Below are 18904 nucleotides of genomic sequence, written 5' to 3' on the forward strand. Positions count from 1 at the left end.
AAAAGATCAAAAATGAGAAATGAAATGATTTATTGAACACAAAATTTTGCATTTAAAATTTCTTTCTGGAAACTTTGAAAAGAAAAAAGAGTTGTCAAGTGTTTGTAGCAACCAAAAATAATAAATGTAGGAAATACAATTTTTTATACATAAGAATATAATTGTTGAATAAGATAAAAGATTAATTATTGAAACACGAATAATGAATGTTGAAGCATTACAAAGCAAAAATACAACTTCAATTCGTGAGGTCGAATCAAGACAAGAAACTCCTTGGAAAGAGATCAAAGATTCAAATGCATCTCAAGATCCTATCATTTCTTGAACTATTGATTTGCAACTCAATTTAGTATTTGGATCTTTGACGCATGACGAGCAGATTCTGTAAATATTCTAACTTTAATGCCAATAAAATAACTGAAGTTTCAATCAATCAATCATTCATTCATTCAATTATCAACCATAATCCCCACGAAATAATGAAGAAGACAAATTCCGCTGCTCAGTTACGTTCAAATTCGCTGAGTCATTTTCCGTGGCGGTTTTCATCCCCGCAGCAATCATTGCATCATGAAGCTCTCTTTCTAACATGCTCCTCATCTTTTTCTCTTCCTTGGCTCTGTGATGCAGAAGTTTGTGTGTGTTTTCTTCTTTCTTCTCCTCTTCTTTGGCTTCCTTTCGGATTCTCCGTATTTTCAGCACTTCTTTTTCTTTCTCCGCGCACTCATCTGCCGGAAGCAGCTCCTTTTCCAGCTCTGCCAAAAGCATCTTTTCTCTGTCTTCTCCAAAACAGCCAGCTTCATTTCCTTCGCACTCTTCATTTGCCGCCCCTTTCATTTCCTCTTTCTGCTTCTTCTCTTCTTTTTTCAGCTGCTTTCTCATCTGCTCGTGCTGCTGGATGAGCCTCGCCTCTTCCGGATGTGCGTCCCTCCACGCCTTCCGCCTCTCTGCCTCTTCCGCCTTCATCCTCGCTGTCTCTTCTTCTTTCTCTCTCAAATTCTGCAGCAGCCGCTGCGCCTCTTTCACCCGCCCCATCGCAATCACCCGGGCTTCTTCGATTTTCTCCGCTTCTTCTTTCTCTTTGGCTGCTCTTTCTTCGTCCAATCTGCGCTTCTGTTCTTCTTTCGCTGCTTTGCTCGTTTCGTCGTTGGCGTCTTGCCTCGCTTTCTCTTCTTGCTGCTTTCTTTTCTCTCGTTCTTGTTCTGTTTGCTTAAGAATCTCTACAATTTGCGCTTTTCTTTCCTTCTCTTCTCTTCTCTTCTTCTCTTTTTGGCTCAAATTTTCATTGAATTTTTCAGCTTCTTTTGCTTTTTTGCCTTCTTGTTTTGCTTCTTTTTCTCTCACTTCTTTCGGATCTGACTTAGCAATGCTGTCATTCTCCTTATTCTTTTCTTCTTTTCTCTCATTTTTGCTAGTCTTTGCCTTTGATGCACTGCTGTTTTCAGGACTGCCTGGAACTAATTGCTTTCCTGTTTTCGGAGAAACATCTGACGCGTTTTGAAGTTTTGTTCTGTTTTCTTCTTTGCTTTTTGTTTTTATCGTTGGATCTTTTTCTTCAGCCCCTCCTTTACTCGAATCGTTCATCTCTTTGGCTTTGAGTTGATTGGCTTTTTCTTCCTCTAAAACTTGCTTCTGCTTCTTCCTTTCATTTTTCTCTTTCTCTTTCTCTTTCTCTTTCTCTTTCTCCTTCTTTTCTCTCTCTTCTCTTTCCGCCCTTTCCTTCCTTTCTTGCTCCATCTTCCTTATCCTCTCTTTCTCTCTTCTTTCTGCTTCCTCTTTCTCTCTTTTCATTCTCTGCCTCAGCTCCTCCTCTTCCTGCTCCATCAGCCTCCTCTCTTTCTCTCTCCTCTCTTCTTTCTCTCTCTCTTCTTTCAGTTTCGCCTCTCTCTGCCTCTCTTCATCCTGCCATTTTTTGAACTCTGCTTTCTTCTTCATCCGCTCTGCCTTCGTCTGCATTTGCGTCTGCATCTTCCGGTCAAATCCGTATTCATCATCGTCCTCTTCTTCCTCATCCTCATCCTCTTCTTCTCTATCTGAATATTTCCCCTCGCTTTCATTTCCTTCATCTTCATTCGCTCCTTCTCTGCTGCCTCTTTCTCTGTTGCTCCTCCGAATGCTGCTTTCAAGTGCTTCCCTTTCAGCCATCTTCTTTTTCCTCTCTTCCATCTCTTTCTTCTTTCTCGCTTCTTCTTTCTTTCGCCTTGCCTCTTCTTCCTTTCGAAGTGTCTCCATCATTTTCTCTTTCTCTTTTCTTTCTCTTTCTTCTCTTTCCATTTTCTCTTCTCTTTCTCTAATTCTTTTTAATCTTGCTTCTTCATATTGCCTTTCTTTCTCCTCTTTCTCTTTCTCTCTCTTCCTCTTCTCCTTTTCCTGAAGCAGCCTTTCTTCTTCCTCTTTCTTTTCCTTCGCCTTTCGAAACGCTTCTGCTTTCTCCTTCAACTCGATGATGTACAGTTCTCTTTCTTCTTTCTTCCTTTCTTCCTCTTCTTGTCTCCTCTTCTTCTCCTCCGCATCTCTCTTTTCCTGTTCCCGCTTCATTTTTTCTTCTCTTTCTCTTCTTTCTCTTTTGATTCGATCTCTTCTTTCTTTCCTTCTCCTTTCTTCCTCCTCTTTCTTTCTTCTCTCTTCCTCTTCTCTCCGCTTCCTCTCTTCTTTTTTCCTCCTCTCCTCTTCTTTCCTCTTCCTCTCCATTTCTGCCTCTTCTCTTTCGCGCTTCGTAATAATCTTCCGCTGCCCAAATCTGCTCCGCGTCGGAGAAACTCCAAACTGCATCGGAGAAATTATCTGTGCATCCACATGCGCTCCTTCTCTTTCTGCTGTGCGACCTTCTTTTGGTTCGTGTTTTTCTTTAATGGCAGCCAGAGTAGTTTCTTGTTCACTCATCATCGACTCGTCTTTCTTCAGTCGCTGGATCATCCGGTCCAATGCACGATCCCACACGTCTTCGCGAACAGAGGATGCCCAATCTGAGAAAGTAACATTGATTAAAGAATTTACATTCAGAAATGTCATTTCCATTTAATAAGTGTTTATGAAAAAGAAAATGGAATAAAAAAGAATAAAAATCAAAAATGAAATAATCAAACAATAAATACAGAGAATAATTGAAGATGGCAACAAACTTGTTTGCGCTGGACGCTGCGCTGCTCTCAGGCGATTTCTCGACTGCTGATTCAAAGTGCTTTGACGAGTGTTTCTCCGGCCAGTCGCATTCATTGATCGATCTGGTGAACTTGACGATGAATAAACAGAAGTAACAGAAGCAACTGAAGAAGAAGAGGAAGAAGAGGAAGAAGAAGAAGAAGAAGAAGAAGAAGAAGAAGAAGAAGATGATGATGATGATGATGATGATGAAGTCGATGAAGATTGGTTCGATGTTTGAATCTTTCCTCTCGGCGAAGGCTGATAAAACGCTCTGAACGGAGAAAAAGCAGGCGCATTCTGCGAAGAAGAGTCATTTCTCCCCGAATTCTGAATGGACGACGAAGTATTCGTTGAACGAGGATATGTGCTTGTATTTGACTTAGCTGCTCCTGTTGTTGTTGTTGCTGCTGCTGATGATGATGAGGGAGCCACTGATGAAGCAGACGCGGCTGTTCCAGCAGATTTCCGTGTTGTCGTCGAAGTGGTTTTGACATCACGAACAGAAGCAGCTCGTCTGGCTGCCCCACTTCTCAAGGGAGAATACACAGAAAGCGACGTCTGCGCACGCCTTGCCTCGATCTTCCTTCGGTTTCTCTGTTCTTTCGGAGAAACAGCCACCTTTTCGCCCAAACCGCCCTTGTTTGTGTTTGCTGGAAGTGAGCTTAATGACGTGTCTGCAGACAGCGGGTGCCTCTGATCGTCGTAAAATGCGTTTTTCTTCTTCTTCTGAGACCGACCCTGAGGCAGCGTCGACTGCGCGCGCCACGGCCTCCCAGAAGAGAAAAGCCCTTCTCTTCGTTCGCTCGGCCTCTTTTCTTTGCGACTTTCTGCATCGAGTGGTTGATCAGAAGGCAACTCCTTCTTTTCAGTTCTGTCTTTGATGGACTTTTGAGGCTGCATTCCGTCACGCCGTCTGTTCTGAGGCCTCGCAGCTGTTCTCTGCTGTACAGGTTTTGAAGGAGATGATCGCAGATCTGGAGCAGACGCAAGCGGCGGAAGGAACGTGGCTGAAGAGAGGTAATTCGTGTCTACTGAGTCAGGCGGTGTCTGCAGTGCACTCCGTGACGGTGGGGGAGATTGTGCGCCTATTCTTCTTCGAGGCATCCGCGGCGGAGGCGACTTGTGCCTTATTTGCACACGGCGCGGACGAAGCGAGGCAGACGGAGAGGCAGCTGTTGAACACGGCTGTGTTTGCAGTGCTTTGCGATCTTCTGAAATGGAAGGCGTTTGACTTGGTGAAACTTGCTCAGAAGATGCTTCCATATCTGTTTCAATCACACCACCAAATGATGGATCGGATATTGAATTGTTTGGAGGTTGTGTATGTTCTGATTTTTCTGTTGTTTTATGTTTTGCTTCTTCTCTTTTGCGCAGTTCACGTGCAGACTCACACCAGTCATCTGCAAATGATTCATTCAATTCTTGTTCGATCCCATCTGCAGATCCGGTATCATTGATTTTTTCTTCATTTTTAACGGTGGAATTCTCAACTCGCATTTCTTTGTGCGATGAAGGTGATGAATTCAAAACTGCGTTTCTGCCATGAGAAGGTGATCCTTTTTTTACAAATCTTCCTTCAGACACATGAATTGGTTGTGAATGAGATAGATATGGAGATAGGTCAGGCTCCTTTGCCTTTTTGATAGAACGAATACGTGTCTGAGCAGGAGATGTGATAGCAGGAGGAGAAGGTGGCGTTGGAATTCTCTCAGAATTGATGGTCAAATTCTTCTCGCTATCAACACTTCTCATATCAAATGGAGGTGTTTGCAAAGCACTTCTATCATTTTTTGATATCAAAGAACTTTCAATTTCCTTTATGAAAAAAGAACAAACATAAATGCTTTTTTTAATTTGTTAATGAAAAAATCAAGTAATACCATATAAGGCAATAAATAACAAATTTAATCAAAAATAAAAATGTAGGAATGTCTTCTATCACGCGTATGTTATATAATAATCCCTTTCTGCCAGTGAAATAGGTCAAAATTTTAACGATGGATTCTTTGGAGCTATGAATTTCGAAATCAAGAATGAAATTTTCTTTCTAAAATAATAATTGCAATGATGAACGAAATATATAAAATTCAATTTTCAACAACAACAGCATAAAAATAATTAATTAATTTAAAAAATTCTAAACTTTTCAAAAGATTCCATAATGGAAACAAAACGATCTAAAAATTAAAAATAAGCTAATAAAAGATTAAAAATACAAAAATTTTTGATCTAATGATATTAGATCGAAAAGCAGGCTCATTAGATAGTTTAAATCTATTACTTGAAGCAACAGATCCATTTATTGCACCGGAAAGAGTCATTTTGTCTTTAAAACAGTTTATTGCACAAAATGAAAATCCAGCTTCGAGTCCAAATTATGAAAATGTTGAAAGAGATAATATGTCAAATATTTTGAAGTTGTTGTCACATGAAAAGTTTTGCAAAACCCAAGAGATTGCAATTCCTTCTCTTCATGTTTTGCTGATTTTGACTCGAAAGGCATGACCTAACAATTAGCATACCATATTTATCATGACTAATTCTATATTTATTATTCAGGAATCGAATCGCCTTTCTCTTGGAAAATCCGGAATGGAAATCATAACAAATCTTTTACAACCGTCAGTCTACTCTACTTCCATTGTTTCTGAAGTTGCAAATGTTCTTCTAAACTCATGTTATGAAGAGCAAAATGTTAATTACTTTGTTCAACTTGGGGCTTCACAACGCTTGGTTGATTGTTTGTCTTCAGAGAACGAAACACTTCGAACAAATGCTGCAGGAACCGTACAAAGCGTATGCTTTCAGGACAATGGCAAAGAAGCTGTGCGTCTGTGTAAAGGGATACCTGCTTTGTGCCATCTCCTTTTAAACGTTATGGGGAATGAACCGCAATCTTCGTCTTCTCCAAGTTTTCCATCTCTTCCAACGACAAATCCTTCATCTTCAACTTTATCCCAAAAGGAAAAACTCTTAATCCGAGTCACTGGAGCATTTCACAACATCTCATCAGATCCTCTTTCGATCGATGAAATTGTTGATGGAGGTGTTGTACCCGCACTTGTGCAGCTCCTCTCTTCCAAGCTGCCTGGAGTGGCACATGCTTCAGCAGGGGCCATTCAGAACATCAGCTGCGATGTCAGAGGCAAAAAAGCGGTTGAAGAGAGCGGAGGTTTGCAGCCTTTATTGGTTCTGCTGACGGGAGCGGATTCGCAAACGTCTGCGTGTGCGCTTGGGGCATTGCTGAATCTGATGAGAGACAAGTTTCCTGAAAAGGGAATGGAAGAAAGAAAGAGGAGAAGAGAGGAAAAGAGAAAGAGAAGAGAAGAGAAGAAACTTAGAAAAGCCGAGGAGCATTCATCACGAATGGGGAAAGAAGTGTCAGATGTTAAAGAAGAGGAAGCGAAACAAAGCGAAGAGAAAAAAAGTGATAGAGAAATGAGTTTGAATGAAGAAAGAGATAAATTGAAGGAAGAGAAAGCAAAAAGAGCAAAAGAACGAGCAGAAGTGAGAGAGAGGCTTCGAAAGGCGAAGCAGGAACGAGACAGGCTCAAAGAGGAAGCGAAAAAACGGGGTGAGTTTTATCAGACGAAAGAGGAAGAGGAAGAAGAAAAGAGGAAAGATGCAGAAGATGAAGAAGCTTGCAGATCGGAAACAGACAGTGAAGAAGAAGAAGAAGAGAAAGAACAAATAGAAGGAAAAGAGGAAAAAGAGAAAAAAGACATTGAATCACCAATAACTTCCTCTTCTTCCAAAAGCAAACAAGATGAAAACTGTTCAGAGGAAGATGTTAAAGAGAAAAGAGAAGATGAAGAAGAAAAAGAAGAAGAAAGCGATGAATCATCAGAAGAATCAGAGCCGATGGAAGGATCAAGCCAGTTGGTCCATCCAGCTATGAAAAAACTGTTATCACTTTGTGTTACACTTTCAACAACTTATCATATTCTTTTCCCTTCTCAGCCATTGGATTTTGACTTTGATATTTCTTCTTCTTCTTCTTCTTCTTCTTCTTCTTCAAGTAATTCGCAAAATGACGAAGATAACAAAGAAAATTCCAATGAAGCTAAGGAAATAAATGATGGAGGCTGAATGTTGAGAAAGAATAGTTTAGGAGGTTAATTTGCAACGCAAAGATTCATCTTGATTAAAGGCAAACACCAAAAAGAGATAAATTTCGGATTATTTAAGGCACTCAATCAGTGTTGTTGTTCTAACTTTCTAATTACTGCTTCTTTGGATTACAAATGTGTATTTCTATGGTGAATCATGAAATGCATTGATGATAATGAAAATTTGATTAAAATTGAATTTGTTATGGTATTCAAAAAGATGTTGGTTTGATTTTTTTGTTTTATAATATTTAAAAGAAAGTTTATTTTTATAAAAAAATAATTGTTGCATGCTCGCTAATATTTCAAATCTTTTGGTTTTATCCGTTTTAATGAATTGACTTTTTAAAAGGAGTTATGAGCAAAAAAGAAAAAACTGTCACAAAAACAAAACAACCGTTATCCATTCCTCCATATCAAACAAACATTGAAATAGAGCCATTTGCGGTATATGGAATATACAGTCCAAGATATGCTCAGGCAGGCGCTTTTATTTCGGGAAGTTTATCTTCATTTTCAAAAGACGGAATGCTTTATCCAGACATATTTGTATGCGGTGGATGCGGATCGGATGGGCAAGCTGTGGCTTGCAACGGCCATTTTCTCGATTTAAGAGAACCAAGATGGATTGAAATAACGTCAGAATTACGAAATGAAATTGTTAACATAAATACTCAAACCAATACTGCTGTTCAATCTGCATTACCAACGAGACCTAGCTCACGTGAAGATTCAGATGAGTTGAAGATCCCAGAATCGCCACCTGATCATCCGCTTCTTGGACGAGGTCTAATTCCTTGTGATCCTCCATCTCCTCGTTTTTATCACACAACTGCTGTTTCTGATGGTTATATCTGGGTGATAGGTGGTTGGAATGGAAAGACAGCAACTCCAGATATTTATTGCTTTGATCCCCAAGCAATGGAATGGTTCAACCTTCCGCAGGCAAACCCAAATCACAAGTCAATTGATACTCCTGATGTCAATCAACTTCTTCTCATGTCAGGTCTCGGCTCTTCGCCACTTGTTCCTCCTTCCACTCCGATGTCCGCGGCCACTCCATCGTCTTCCGAAGGGCTGACACCGGTTCTCTCTGTTTCGCCTTCTATTATTTCACGAAATGGAGCAAAAACACCTCAGTCGCAGATGCGGCCATCTGGATCTGGTTCTGGTTCTTCTTCTGCTGCTGCTCAGTCTCTCACTTTATCACCGCTCCAATTCCACAACACCGTTCAGATTGGACAGAACGGGGCGTATTTTGTAATTTATGGATCTTGGGGCGTGAAGGAAGATAAGCAGCTGCTTATTTTTAATTCATGTGTGCTTCAATCAGAATTTTTATATCATTTCTTTTCATGTTTTTAAATGTTTATTTATTTATTTATTTATTTGTTTGTTTCAAAATTCATTTTTATTTCTGTTTATTTTTTCACTGTTTGCTTCTTCACACAGTTACTGGCGAATTTATCAAGCCCAAAGTCAAAGGCAAAATACCGCCATCTTCGTACGGCCAGAGTGCGTGTGTGATTGGCAACGACATCTTCTTTTTCGGAGGGCTGAAGTGGAACCCAGAAGATGCGATGCTGGTGGAAGGGAGCATGTATGCAGAGAAAAACGACGACGATGATAAGGGAAAAGGGAAAAGCAAAGGGAAAGGAACGTCTGCAGACAAAGACAAGAAGAAAGGCAAGGCAGATTCCGATGCAGAAGCAGCGCCGAACGAAATGCAAGCTGCTTTCAGCAAGTCGGCAAACGAAAAATCGCGGTACCAGCTGTTCACTGCGCTTTCTGCGCTTTCTTCCTCTCCTCTTTCATTTCAGTCATCTTACCTCCGCTCTTCTTCTGGCATCGGAATGATGTACGCACTCCGCTTTGACCCTGAGGCCTTTGCTTCTGCTTCTTCTTCTCCTTCGGCTCCTGTCTTCACTTGGCGATCAGTAGATCCTCCTCTTGCTCCTTCCTCCTCCTCTTCCTCTTCTTCCTCTTCTTCTTCTTCAACCACCACATCCACTTCACCTCCTCAGCCCCTTCTGCCGAGCCCTCCTCCGCGGATGTTCCATTCATGTGTCGCTGTGTCTGGGCTGATGTACATCCTTGGCGGCGTCTGGAAGGACAATGTGTATCTCGACGACTGCTGGTGCTTCAACACACGCAACGGCCTCTGGCGAGAGCACAAGCTGGTTGGCACAGGATCTAAAAGAGGCAAAGGAAAAGGAGGAGATCTTGGAGATGTATCTGCGGGGCTTATTGCTTCGAAGCAGATTGCACCAACAACAGTCAGTGGCGGTGGCAGTGGAAGTAATGCTGCCAGCGGCGCAGCTTCGAGTGCGGCAGGTGGGGCGACTTCATCAGCAGCTGCTGGATTGTCTCGCTCTCCTTCGCCTTCGCTTAGACTGTCCTGCTCAGTGAGAGATTCTGTCACTTCAACATCGTCTTCATTGGCTGTTTCTGTGCAGTTTCAAGGCACTGCAACGGTGGGGACATCTTCTCCGTTGTTAGGTCAAATCTCCTCAGCCAACACGTTCTCGGGATATGCAAGCAAAACCAGTGGTTCACCCGCCATTTCGCGCTTGCAGAACCCCTTTGCCCAGCAGCCATCTCCGTTTCCTCTGTTCACTCCGCGTGCCTCGTTTCTTCTGCTTCCGCTGGTACCAGTCTCCAGCGAGCCCTTTCCGTCGCCTTCAGACACACTGCAAATCCCCTCTCAGCTTCCCACCGCAGTCGCTTCTGCTGTCTCCAGTGCGATTTCCACAGCCGCGTCGACGCCTCCTCAAACAGCCATTCCACCCTCCACTGCGCTTTCTTCCACCTTCGCTTCGTATGCCGATGGGCTCCCGGCTCTTCCTCGCTCGGCTGAAGAGGCGCTCCGCTCGTCCACATCGTTGGGTGGCAAGGCAAGTCTGGCTGTTGTTGGGCTCGATGCAGATGATCCGTCTTCTGCTGTCCCTGTGCAGGCTCAGTCAGCTGCAGCGTCACAGCAAGTGCCCTCCAGTGTTAAGCGGAAGGCAGAGCTGATCAGGCTGTTTAGAAAGATTAGCACTGTTCCGTTTCTGATTGTGGGCGGAGAAGGAAGCATTGGAGTTATGAATGACTCGTATATTGTGCATTTGCCTGTTGAATGATGATTCGATTTCTCAATTTGAAATAAAGACTAGTAATTGGTGGATTTGTGATTTCATTGTTTGCTTGTTTGTTTATCTCTCTTTTTTATCAATAATTATTTTATTATTTTTTCTGTTCCACTGATTGAGTAATACAAAATGTTTATTTTAATTATCCAAATCAATATAAAGATGTTCAACAAAACAGAAACATAAAACCGTTTTCAAAATTATTGAGCATAATTTTAAATAAAAAGAATATGTTGTTACATTGTCATCATTTATAATATGATATTTTCCGTTTTGCAGTTGATTTCACGAATTGATGAAAAGTGAATCAAATTGATCTCCAATTTTTTCAAAACGAAAGCGCAATCTCTTGCTGATAAAACGCAGTCACTAAAAAGCGCTCATTCTCCATCACAAATCACATTCGAAGATGTCTTCAAATAGATTTGGTTATTCTTTAATTAACAGTCAAAAGACAATTTCTCAAGTTTCATCTTTCTTTGCAGAAGTTGGAGAAGAAGGGTCTTTGCTTCCGTCAATTAGTGGCATCGACGATATTTGCGGTTCTGTGGCATTGCTGATTCCTGCTGTTAGTTCGATTTCAGGACGTTCATTGCTATTAAAATATAAAATATTTGTTGAAAATATTACAAATTTGAATTAAAAAAAACACACAAAAATGAAATCATTTCGGCAAAATCTTCAAGTGATATTTTTCCATCTTTATCCTTATCTGTTGACGCAATGATATTTTCCATTTCGAGCTGTGTTACCTCGGAGTGCATAGATTTCTCAAGAGAAGCTTTTAACAGTTTCATATCCACATATCCCGTGTTAAAAGGATCAAGAAACTAAAAATTTTTGAATGAATGAATTGGATAATTAATGTGTGCAAACTCTAAATGATTGTTCGATTGGATCATCACTGAGCAATCTATCATTATTCATCAAAAAATCTCTCAATTCCTCAAAAGTTATGCTTCCACTTTCTCCAATTAATTCTCGAAAGTTGTGAATGTGAAAATCTTTTGTTTTTTGTGCGAATGTCTCGACTGATAACCTTTCTTCTCCATCAGCCAATAATTCGAATGCAAGTCGAAGTTCCTCATCTGTAACAGACATTCTGGAATGCTTTGCTAAAGTGCTTCCTAATGACTTTGTTACATTCATTTCTTCACTAGATTTCATTTTTAAATCGAACTACGCAACGGTTTCAAGCAAAATAAGATCAATTAACTTTTTTGAATAAAACTTCCCATATTATTTTTCAATCTCATTTCTTTCAAAATTTCAATGCTAACTGAGCAAAAACAGCACAAGGATAAGGAAAACCATAAATTTCAGGAATCAGTTACTGAATTAGACCTTTCAAAGCAAACAATAAGTGCGTTTTTCAATATTCTTCATGCTTTGTTATTTGAAATATAATCAATTTTTAGTCGTTATTGGATGGCTTCCCTCAACGTTAACATATCTTAATATCTCTAATAATGAGATTGACGACATTTTCCCAATTGGAGCACAATGCACAAGACTTACGTACCTGGATATTTCACATAATCACATTTCTGTTTGTTTCTTTTTAATTAAAATATCTTTGCACAATTTAACGATTTGTTTAACAAGAATTTAATACCCCTTTCACCATGCAAAGATTTAGAATGTTTATATGCTTCTTCAAATGACATTTCAAATTTAGGAGCTCTTTCTCCTCTTTCATCATTAAAAATTTTGGATATCTCAGTATGCATCGTTGACTGTAAATCTTTATAAATAAATCTTTTATTTTATTTTATTTTTTCAAAAGTTAAACTGTCTTGAAAGTGCAAATGATTTGGTTCCACTTGCTTTAACAACAAAGCTTCAGTCGCTTTTTGTACAAGGCAACCCTTTCTTTTCAATCGAAGACAAAGCGGAATTGAAACGAATTTTTATCAAAATAAAAACGTCAGTTCCTTCGTTGGTGTTTTTGAATGGTTTGAATTATTTGTTATATTTACATTATTCAATTTTTTATTTCAATAAAAATTGAAAATAAATGAATAATTTTTTCTAAATAGGCGAACTGCTGAAAGAATGGTCAAAAAAATTGAGTTCCATCAGGGCTCTACCCACTTCAAGAACAAAGAAAGATTCAAAGCCTGGGTACTATGCTCAAAATTATTCGCAAAATATGCAACGTTCAGACAATTCTGATCTTCAGTCATCTCGCTCGGAATTGTATGGTCAAATTCATCCAGTACAAACAACGGGGGCAACTCTTCCATCTGCTCCAGCATCATTTGGGACGTCATCAAATTTTGAGACATCCACACCTGTTCCTCACTCTACTCCTGCTTCATCATCATTTCAATCTCAAACACATCCAGAATCTCAAGCCAATTCAACTGCAGCGCACCCACTTCACACCCAACTTTCTCTTCTTTCAACTCCGTTTCAGCCTGTAACACCTCGAATGACAAGCAATTCGCTGCGGCTTCCCTCTCCTTCATTTACATTCAGCGATTCCACAACACCACACAAGCCACTTCAAGCGCTCCCTTCTGAGCCCATTTCACAGCAGCAGTCTTTGCCTGAACCAGAACAGCAGCCAGATGAAGATGCTGTGCGAGTGATATCCCCACAACCGCCCACGCTTTCGCAGACAGACGCTGCTGCGTTATCATCGATAGCCACAATAATCGCCCTTCAGAAGGCGTCTTCTGCTGTCGCTGCTTCTGTTTGCGAGCAGCAAGCGAAAATCAGCGAATGGCTGGAGCAGAAGCAGAGGAAGATTGAGATGGCAAACGAGGCCCAACGGAGCAGAGAGGCTGAGGCAGACAGCGACAGCGACATGTGGCTGACCAAAGAAGACGAGAATGCGACGGAGCTTTTGTCGCAAAATCGAGCCATTGCAAACGAGCAATTGAGACAGCAACCAGAAATTTATGCAGCCAATGCTCAGACTTCTGCTGAAGCGGAGTTTGCATACAGAGAAGGGAAGGTTTCTGTTGCATCACCGCTGGCATCGACAATAACAACAGCGACTTTTTCTGCTCCTGCTGTTAGGGAAAATAACATTCGGGAAGATGAGCAGAATCTTCAGAATAGAAATAGCACATTTGAAGCGAGTGCGAAAAACAATTATTATGATCCAAAATTTGATAGAAAAGAAGCGTATCAAAACATAGAAGAGGAACAAATTGGACAGAAAGTGATGAATGAAGAAGAATACGAAAAGAATAGAGCAAATAGAAGCGATGCACAGATGCGATTTGAAAATAACTCTACACTTTTTGATGCTCTGAATACTGTTAACAATAATAATAAAAATTCAAAGGGGGAAAATGAAGGTAAAAGCAACGAAGCCAACAAAGAAGCGGGCGAAGAGGAAGAAGAGGAAGAGGGAGAAAGCGCAGATTCAGATGACAGCGATGACGATCCAGAATGGAATGAACTGTTTTCTCAGATTAATGTGCTGATGGGAGCGAGTGTCGAACGTCTGCAGGATAATGAAAGCTCTGCCAAAAATAAGGAAAAGCTTCAAAGCAAAAAAAGAAGAAAATCGAAGTTGAAAAAGAGCAACCTCGATACAACTTCATCAGATTTTGGGAATGAGAAGGAAAATAACGAGGAAAAGAAACAGTTGAAAGAATACAAAAGCGAAATGCCATTTGAAGATATGAAAGATATGGATGCAACAAACAAATCATCCCGAAATGATGCAAAGTTCGATGGCGATCCAATTGATTCTTGTATAAGCCAGATAAATGCTGAAAATGGTGCGCTTGCAACTGATGTATCCGATCCCAATTCATTTTCGATGTATTCTACATCTGGAAATCCATCATCGTCTTCTTCCTCTTCCTCTTCCTCAGCGTCTCCGTTAACAATGACCCCCAAACTCCACTACACAACTTCAAGCAACCTTCTGTCTGCAAACAGATATCTGCCTCCTCAGCGCATCGACGAAGCTGACAACGTTCTGGTTTCGGCCAGCGCAGAGCTTCAACGCTCAGCAAACTTGTTTTATCCTGTTGCTTCAGCATCTCTGTCTTCCTCCATTGAAGAAGACAACACACCGCCTGCTCCTGTTTCGTCTGTCCCTGCGGCGCAGCCGTCTTCTGCTCAGGAATCCTTCACAAATTCGACGTCTTATCAGCCACTGACTGCCACAGCACATGCGCAAGTTCCTCCTCTTCTTCTGACGTCTGCACTTACACACACACCAATACATCCATCACGTGATCTTTCTTCTCCAGATTTCAATTCTTCATCTCCAACCACTTATAACGCATACATATCATCTCTATCTACCCCTCAATATCCATCATCCAATTCCACTTCGGCCAATCAAAGCCCCTTGTCAATAAAGCATAAATACACTTCTCTATCTGAGCCGCTTTCTGTTGTTCCTCCTCTTTCCTCGCCTTTGCCATCCGTTCTTTCAACAACACATCCATCATATGTATCGGCAAAGGACAAATCTCCAAAAAAACATGATCCAGATCTGGTTCACAAGATCTTTGCAGAGACAGAGTCAAATGGAACACAAAGAACTGATGCTTCGAAGCAAGATTCAAAAAGGGAAGCAAAGGAAGCAGGAAGCAAAAAGAGCAATTTTGAAGAAAAAAGCAAAAATGGCAATTCCATCCAAATTGATATGAATGCGGGATCACTTTCTGACAGAGAAATAGAAGAAAGAGCGCTTTTTGATGAAGTTGACGAGCTTTTGCTTCGAACGGAGCAGATGCCAGCGACAACTCGGACAGGCGCTGCATCAATGCAAACCGGAAGAACACACACATCGTTCTCAGCAACAAACATCACTTCTTCTTTTTTCTCACCTTCTTCAAGACAAACCCCTAGCGATCCAACAAGCTATTCATATGCATTTAAAGCCCGCATTCAAAAGGCAATGGAAAACAAAGAAAAGCAGCTTTCAGCTCAGAAGCCGCAGCCTTTGCCATCTGGTGCTGTGACTTTAGCTTCGCTGGCTGTGCAGTCTCTTTCAACATCGGGTGAGCCAATCGATGATACCATTGATGCATCAGCGATTGTGTCATCTTTGATCAAAAGCAGAACATCGTCAATGCAGCAGCCATTGTCTGATATGGCTCTTCTGCGAGATCCGCCTCTGTTTGTTCCATGTCCCACGGAGCCGCTGCAGTATGCTGTGTCTGTTGACTGCTCTCCGCCGCTGATCTTTGCGATGCCGCGGAAGCAGAGAGAGACGCTTATTTCGCGGATTACGTTTGAGCTGGATTCAATTGATGTCACGGCACAAGAGTGGCGAGCAGCTGAAGAGTCCAAAAATGAGCGGATTATTTCATCTGATTTTGTCGCCAATTCATTTGAAAAAGGAAGCACCTCGCCTCTTCTGCGAAGTCCGGCTTTACCACACGGAAATTCCCCGCCTGGCTTGCTGACTTCGAGAACGCCTCTGCCTGGCCCATCTGATGTGTCCTCATTGAACTCAACTTCATATTCGCTGGCCATGTCGCAGCGTTCTTTTGCATCGTCTCTGTTCGCATCGCCCGAAATGCCTTCTATTGCTGCGCTCCGAACGTCCACCTCGTTTGCCCCGGCATTGGCAGCACTCACGCGACATGTGATTACATCTTCACGTTTTCTTGATCTGTTTTTGTTTTTTGTACCGCCAGATTTGCTTGATACGCTCAGCAGCGCAATTATAAACTGGAGATGGATCACTCGTGAAGCGCTTTTGTCGAAAGTTAAACTCGAAAAATTGCAACTAAATGCAAAACAGAAGATGAGAAAGGCGGCGATGCTGAAAGAACAACAGAAGAGGGAGATGATTCGAAAGCGCAGAGAAGAAAGATTGAAGGAGAAGATGGAAGCGTTAGCAGCCAAACGAGCACAAGGACTTGAAACACCATCAAAGCAAACAAGCAGAATGGCAACTCCTATTTCTTCGAAAACAGCACGAGAAGGAAAACTGACAAGGCCAACCTCTGCAAAGAATGATGCAAACTTGTATTCGAATCAAAATACTTCAAACTTAAATAATGAAGAGTCCACAATAACTTCAGCGCCAACACCTTTGAAGTCTACCTCATTAAAGCCAAATGCTGCTTCAGCCACCTCAAGGCCTTTGTCTGGTTTGAACTCAAGCAGTCGCATTGGCAGGATTGCGACTCGTTCAGCTTCGGCTGCAAGGGCACAGCCTTCTCCTCGTCAGCCTCAGCGGTATTCAGCATCTTCTTCTGCTGCTTCAATTAGCAAGTCTTCTGTTGATGATTCGTCAAGTTCATCGACTGGACGTGGTGGTTCGGTTGTTGCCAAAAATAACTCAACTGTGCCGAGAATAGCACAGCAGCCTCAACAGACTACTCAACCTAAGCAATCATCTTCTGGAAAGGCAACACCTGTTAGAAGGCAATCTCCTCTTCCACGTGTTGCGCTGCTCGCACAAAATAATAATAATAACAAGTTCAAAAAAGAGGATCATGTTTCTTTGATTCTTACGGCCAAGCAGCCTTCAAGGCAGTTGATAGGAGGGAGAGCAGATAGAAGGCAGCCACAATTAGCAGCTGCAAACAAAGCTCAACAAAAGAAGAAAGAGATGGAATCGCCATCAGTGCATGAAGAGTCAGAGACTGACAATCAGCCAATGGAGAAAATTGAAAGCAAACAAATGAAAGAGCAAGAATCGGATCCAACAGCCAACGCAAATGCAGAGACTCCATCAACACATGAGATGCCTTTAAAAGAGGAAGAAAACAAAGAAAGTGAAAACAAAGTCAATGCTTCTCAACATGTTGAAGAACAGTCTGCAACATTATCTCCTTCTTTATATATATTTCAACAAGCCCAACCTGAGCCAAAGCCTTCACCTCTTCGTCCATTCCCAGCTTCTTCAAGCAATTCATCGAACACTTTTTCTGCTTCAGCCACATTCTCGTCCAATGCATTTGGCACACACTATCCAAATTCCACTTCATCAGTGCCTTCTTCCACCCCTCTAACGATTGCACAGTCTCAGCAAATTGGCACAAGTCAGAGTCCTTTACGAAATCAAGCATTGTCTTCAACATCGTTTCTTTCTTCTGCGCAACCACCACTTGTGTCGCATCAATCATACTCAAATACCTCTTCTTTATCAAACTCTTCTCCGATCTCTTCAAAAATGCAATCGCCTCCACGCCCAACAATCCATTTTGATCCCACTTCTTTGGTCATTCCTCCATTCAAGCCAAAGAATGCGGCTAATCATTCCAGTTCTTCTGCACAAAAATCGAAAGAATCAAGTTCTATTTCGTCTAACAATACTTTACAACAGCTTGCTTCTTCAACACCAAAAATATATGATCTTCATTCACCGAGATCTGAATCTGTCTTTAGTCATCCTTCAGACAATGACAAATCTGGAACTGCAATTGCGGATGATGATGCTAAGAAAGAAGTGGAAAATTCTCCTCGTCAAGGCGATTCATACCTGGGAAGCGATGTTTGCGACAGTGATTATGATGATCTACTTCTTACAGAAAGGGACGAATCGACTATTGACAGCGCTGATGCTGAAGACAGCGTTTCTTTTGGGATTTCTGATGAAGAAGTCGATTTTGAGCATCATTTATACTGAAGAAGAAATTCAATTAATTATGATGAGAATACTTTTGATATGAATAATTTAAAATATATACGCTATCAATAACAATGAAATGTGATTAAATGAAATGACAAAATTTCGCAAAAGCAAGCGAATGGTTAATTACTGATACATTTCTATGTCAAGCTCGTCAAGTGACCAATCCTCAAAAGATCCATCTGGAAGATATCTTCTGATGATTAATGGAATTTTCTTTTCTTTTAACTCCTGAAATTAAATTCATATAAATTTTTTATTTTAACGATTACATCGCACACCAAATCTGCAATACGAAGTGGATCTGTCAAATCACCAGGATCAACCATCAGTGGTGCATTCAAACTTATTTGAAGAGCCCTTGCGCCAAGAATTCGAGTTCTTTCGTATTTTGTTAAATATGGAAGAGTCACTCTTTTGTCTTTTGGAACCCTTTTTCCGTTTGATGGATCAAGTAATTGAACATGTTCCTGGAATAAAAAATGGAAAATGTATTAGAAATCGCTTCAAATAATACAAAGAAATACTTCAATCATTTGCTCTTCGTCATCTTGTTCAAGATCTTCTCCAACATCTCCTTCATCTTCATCGAATTCATTATCGCCTATATCCTGCTATGAAACATTTCATTATTTCAATTAAATTAAAATCAATAATTAAAAAGAATTGTAACAAATTATCCATAAAAACAATAGAGTTTGCAAATTTAAGCATGCCTGAATATCATCTTCATCCGACATTTGATATTATTCAACTTTTCGAAAGAATTAAAATAAGAAAAATTGAATTAAGTACGAGATCAAAGTTTTCATTTTATAAAAAAAATTTAAACAGCTTTTATGGAGTGTATTTCTGTTATAGAGAAATGTTTGTATCACCTTTTTAATCCAGAAGGGAAAGACGAAATAATCATTGCAATCAAAAACAAAAAATATTTTTTGTTTTCTGAAAAG

The 18904-nt window shown here is 40.8% G+C and overlaps 6 protein-coding genes across 6 annotated transcripts; 3 read left to right on the top strand and 3 right to left on the bottom strand.

Moving 5' to 3' along the window:
* Positions 1-17: 17 nt before the first annotated feature.
* MONOS_9115 (uncharacterized protein) lies at positions 18-5191 on the bottom strand. The gene is made up of 3 exons (XM_067879581.1): positions 5025-5191; positions 3123-4959; positions 18-2966 (listed from the first exon to the last, which is right to left on the bottom strand). The coding sequence occupies exons 1-3, from the start codon at positions 5025-5027 to the stop codon at positions 457-459; spliced, it is 4350 nt and encodes a 1449-aa protein (XP_067731646.1). The 5' UTR covers positions 5028-5191; the 3' UTR covers positions 18-456.
* Positions 5192-5676: 485 nt separating this feature from the next.
* Positions 5677-7553, top strand: MONOS_9116 (uncharacterized protein; the record flags this gene model as incomplete). The annotated part of the gene is made up of 1 exon (XM_067879582.1): positions 5677-7553. One exon carries the CDS (start codon positions 5677-5679, stop codon positions 7231-7233), a length of 1557 nt encoding a protein of 518 aa, XP_067731647.1. The 3' UTR covers positions 7234-7553.
* Positions 7554-7610: 57 nt separating this feature from the next.
* MONOS_9117 (uncharacterized protein) lies at positions 7611-10584 on the top strand (the record flags this gene model as incomplete). The annotated part of the gene is made up of 2 exons (XM_067879583.1): positions 7611-8571; positions 8706-10584. The coding sequence occupies 2 exons, from the start codon at positions 7611-7613 to the stop codon at positions 10373-10375; spliced, it is 2631 nt and encodes an 876-aa protein (XP_067731648.1). The 3' UTR covers positions 10376-10584.
* A 44-nt stretch (positions 10585-10628) lies between these two features.
* On the bottom strand, positions 10629-11594 carry MONOS_9118 (uncharacterized protein). Its single transcript, XM_067879584.1, has 3 exons — positions 11261-11594; positions 11039-11214; positions 10629-10979 (listed from the first exon to the last, which is right to left on the bottom strand). The coding sequence occupies exons 1-3, from the start codon at positions 11549-11551 to the stop codon at positions 10847-10849; spliced, it is 600 nt and encodes a 199-aa protein (XP_067731649.1). The 5' UTR covers positions 11552-11594; the 3' UTR covers positions 10629-10846.
* Positions 11595-11656: 62 nt separating this feature from the next.
* On the top strand, positions 11657-17948 carry MONOS_9119 (uncharacterized protein; the record flags this gene model as incomplete). Its single annotated transcript, XM_067879585.1, has 4 exons — positions 11657-11747; positions 11803-11933; positions 12171-12339; positions 12424-17948. The coding sequence occupies 4 exons, from the start codon at positions 11657-11659 to the stop codon at positions 17946-17948; spliced, it is 5916 nt and encodes a 1971-aa protein (XP_067731650.1).
* Positions 17949-17961: 13 nt separating this feature from the next.
* MONOS_9120 (putative DNA-directed RNA polymerases I, II, and III subunit RPABC2) lies at positions 17962-18740 on the bottom strand. Its single transcript, XM_067879587.1, has 4 exons — positions 18668-18740; positions 18479-18565; positions 18233-18421; positions 17962-18182 (listed from the first exon to the last, which is right to left on the bottom strand). Exons 1-4 carry the CDS (start codon positions 18689-18691, stop codon positions 18078-18080), a joined length of 405 nt encoding a protein of 134 aa, XP_067731651.1. The 5' UTR covers positions 18692-18740; the 3' UTR covers positions 17962-18077.
* Between the last annotated feature and the right edge of the window lie 164 nt (positions 18741-18904).

Source organism: Monocercomonoides exilis (assembly GCF_001643675.1).
Source record: "Monocercomonoides exilis strain PA203 chromosome Unknown scaffold11-1913109, whole genome shotgun sequence".
Lineage (NCBI taxonomy): Eukaryota > Preaxostyla > Oxymonadida > Polymastigidae > Monocercomonoides > Monocercomonoides exilis.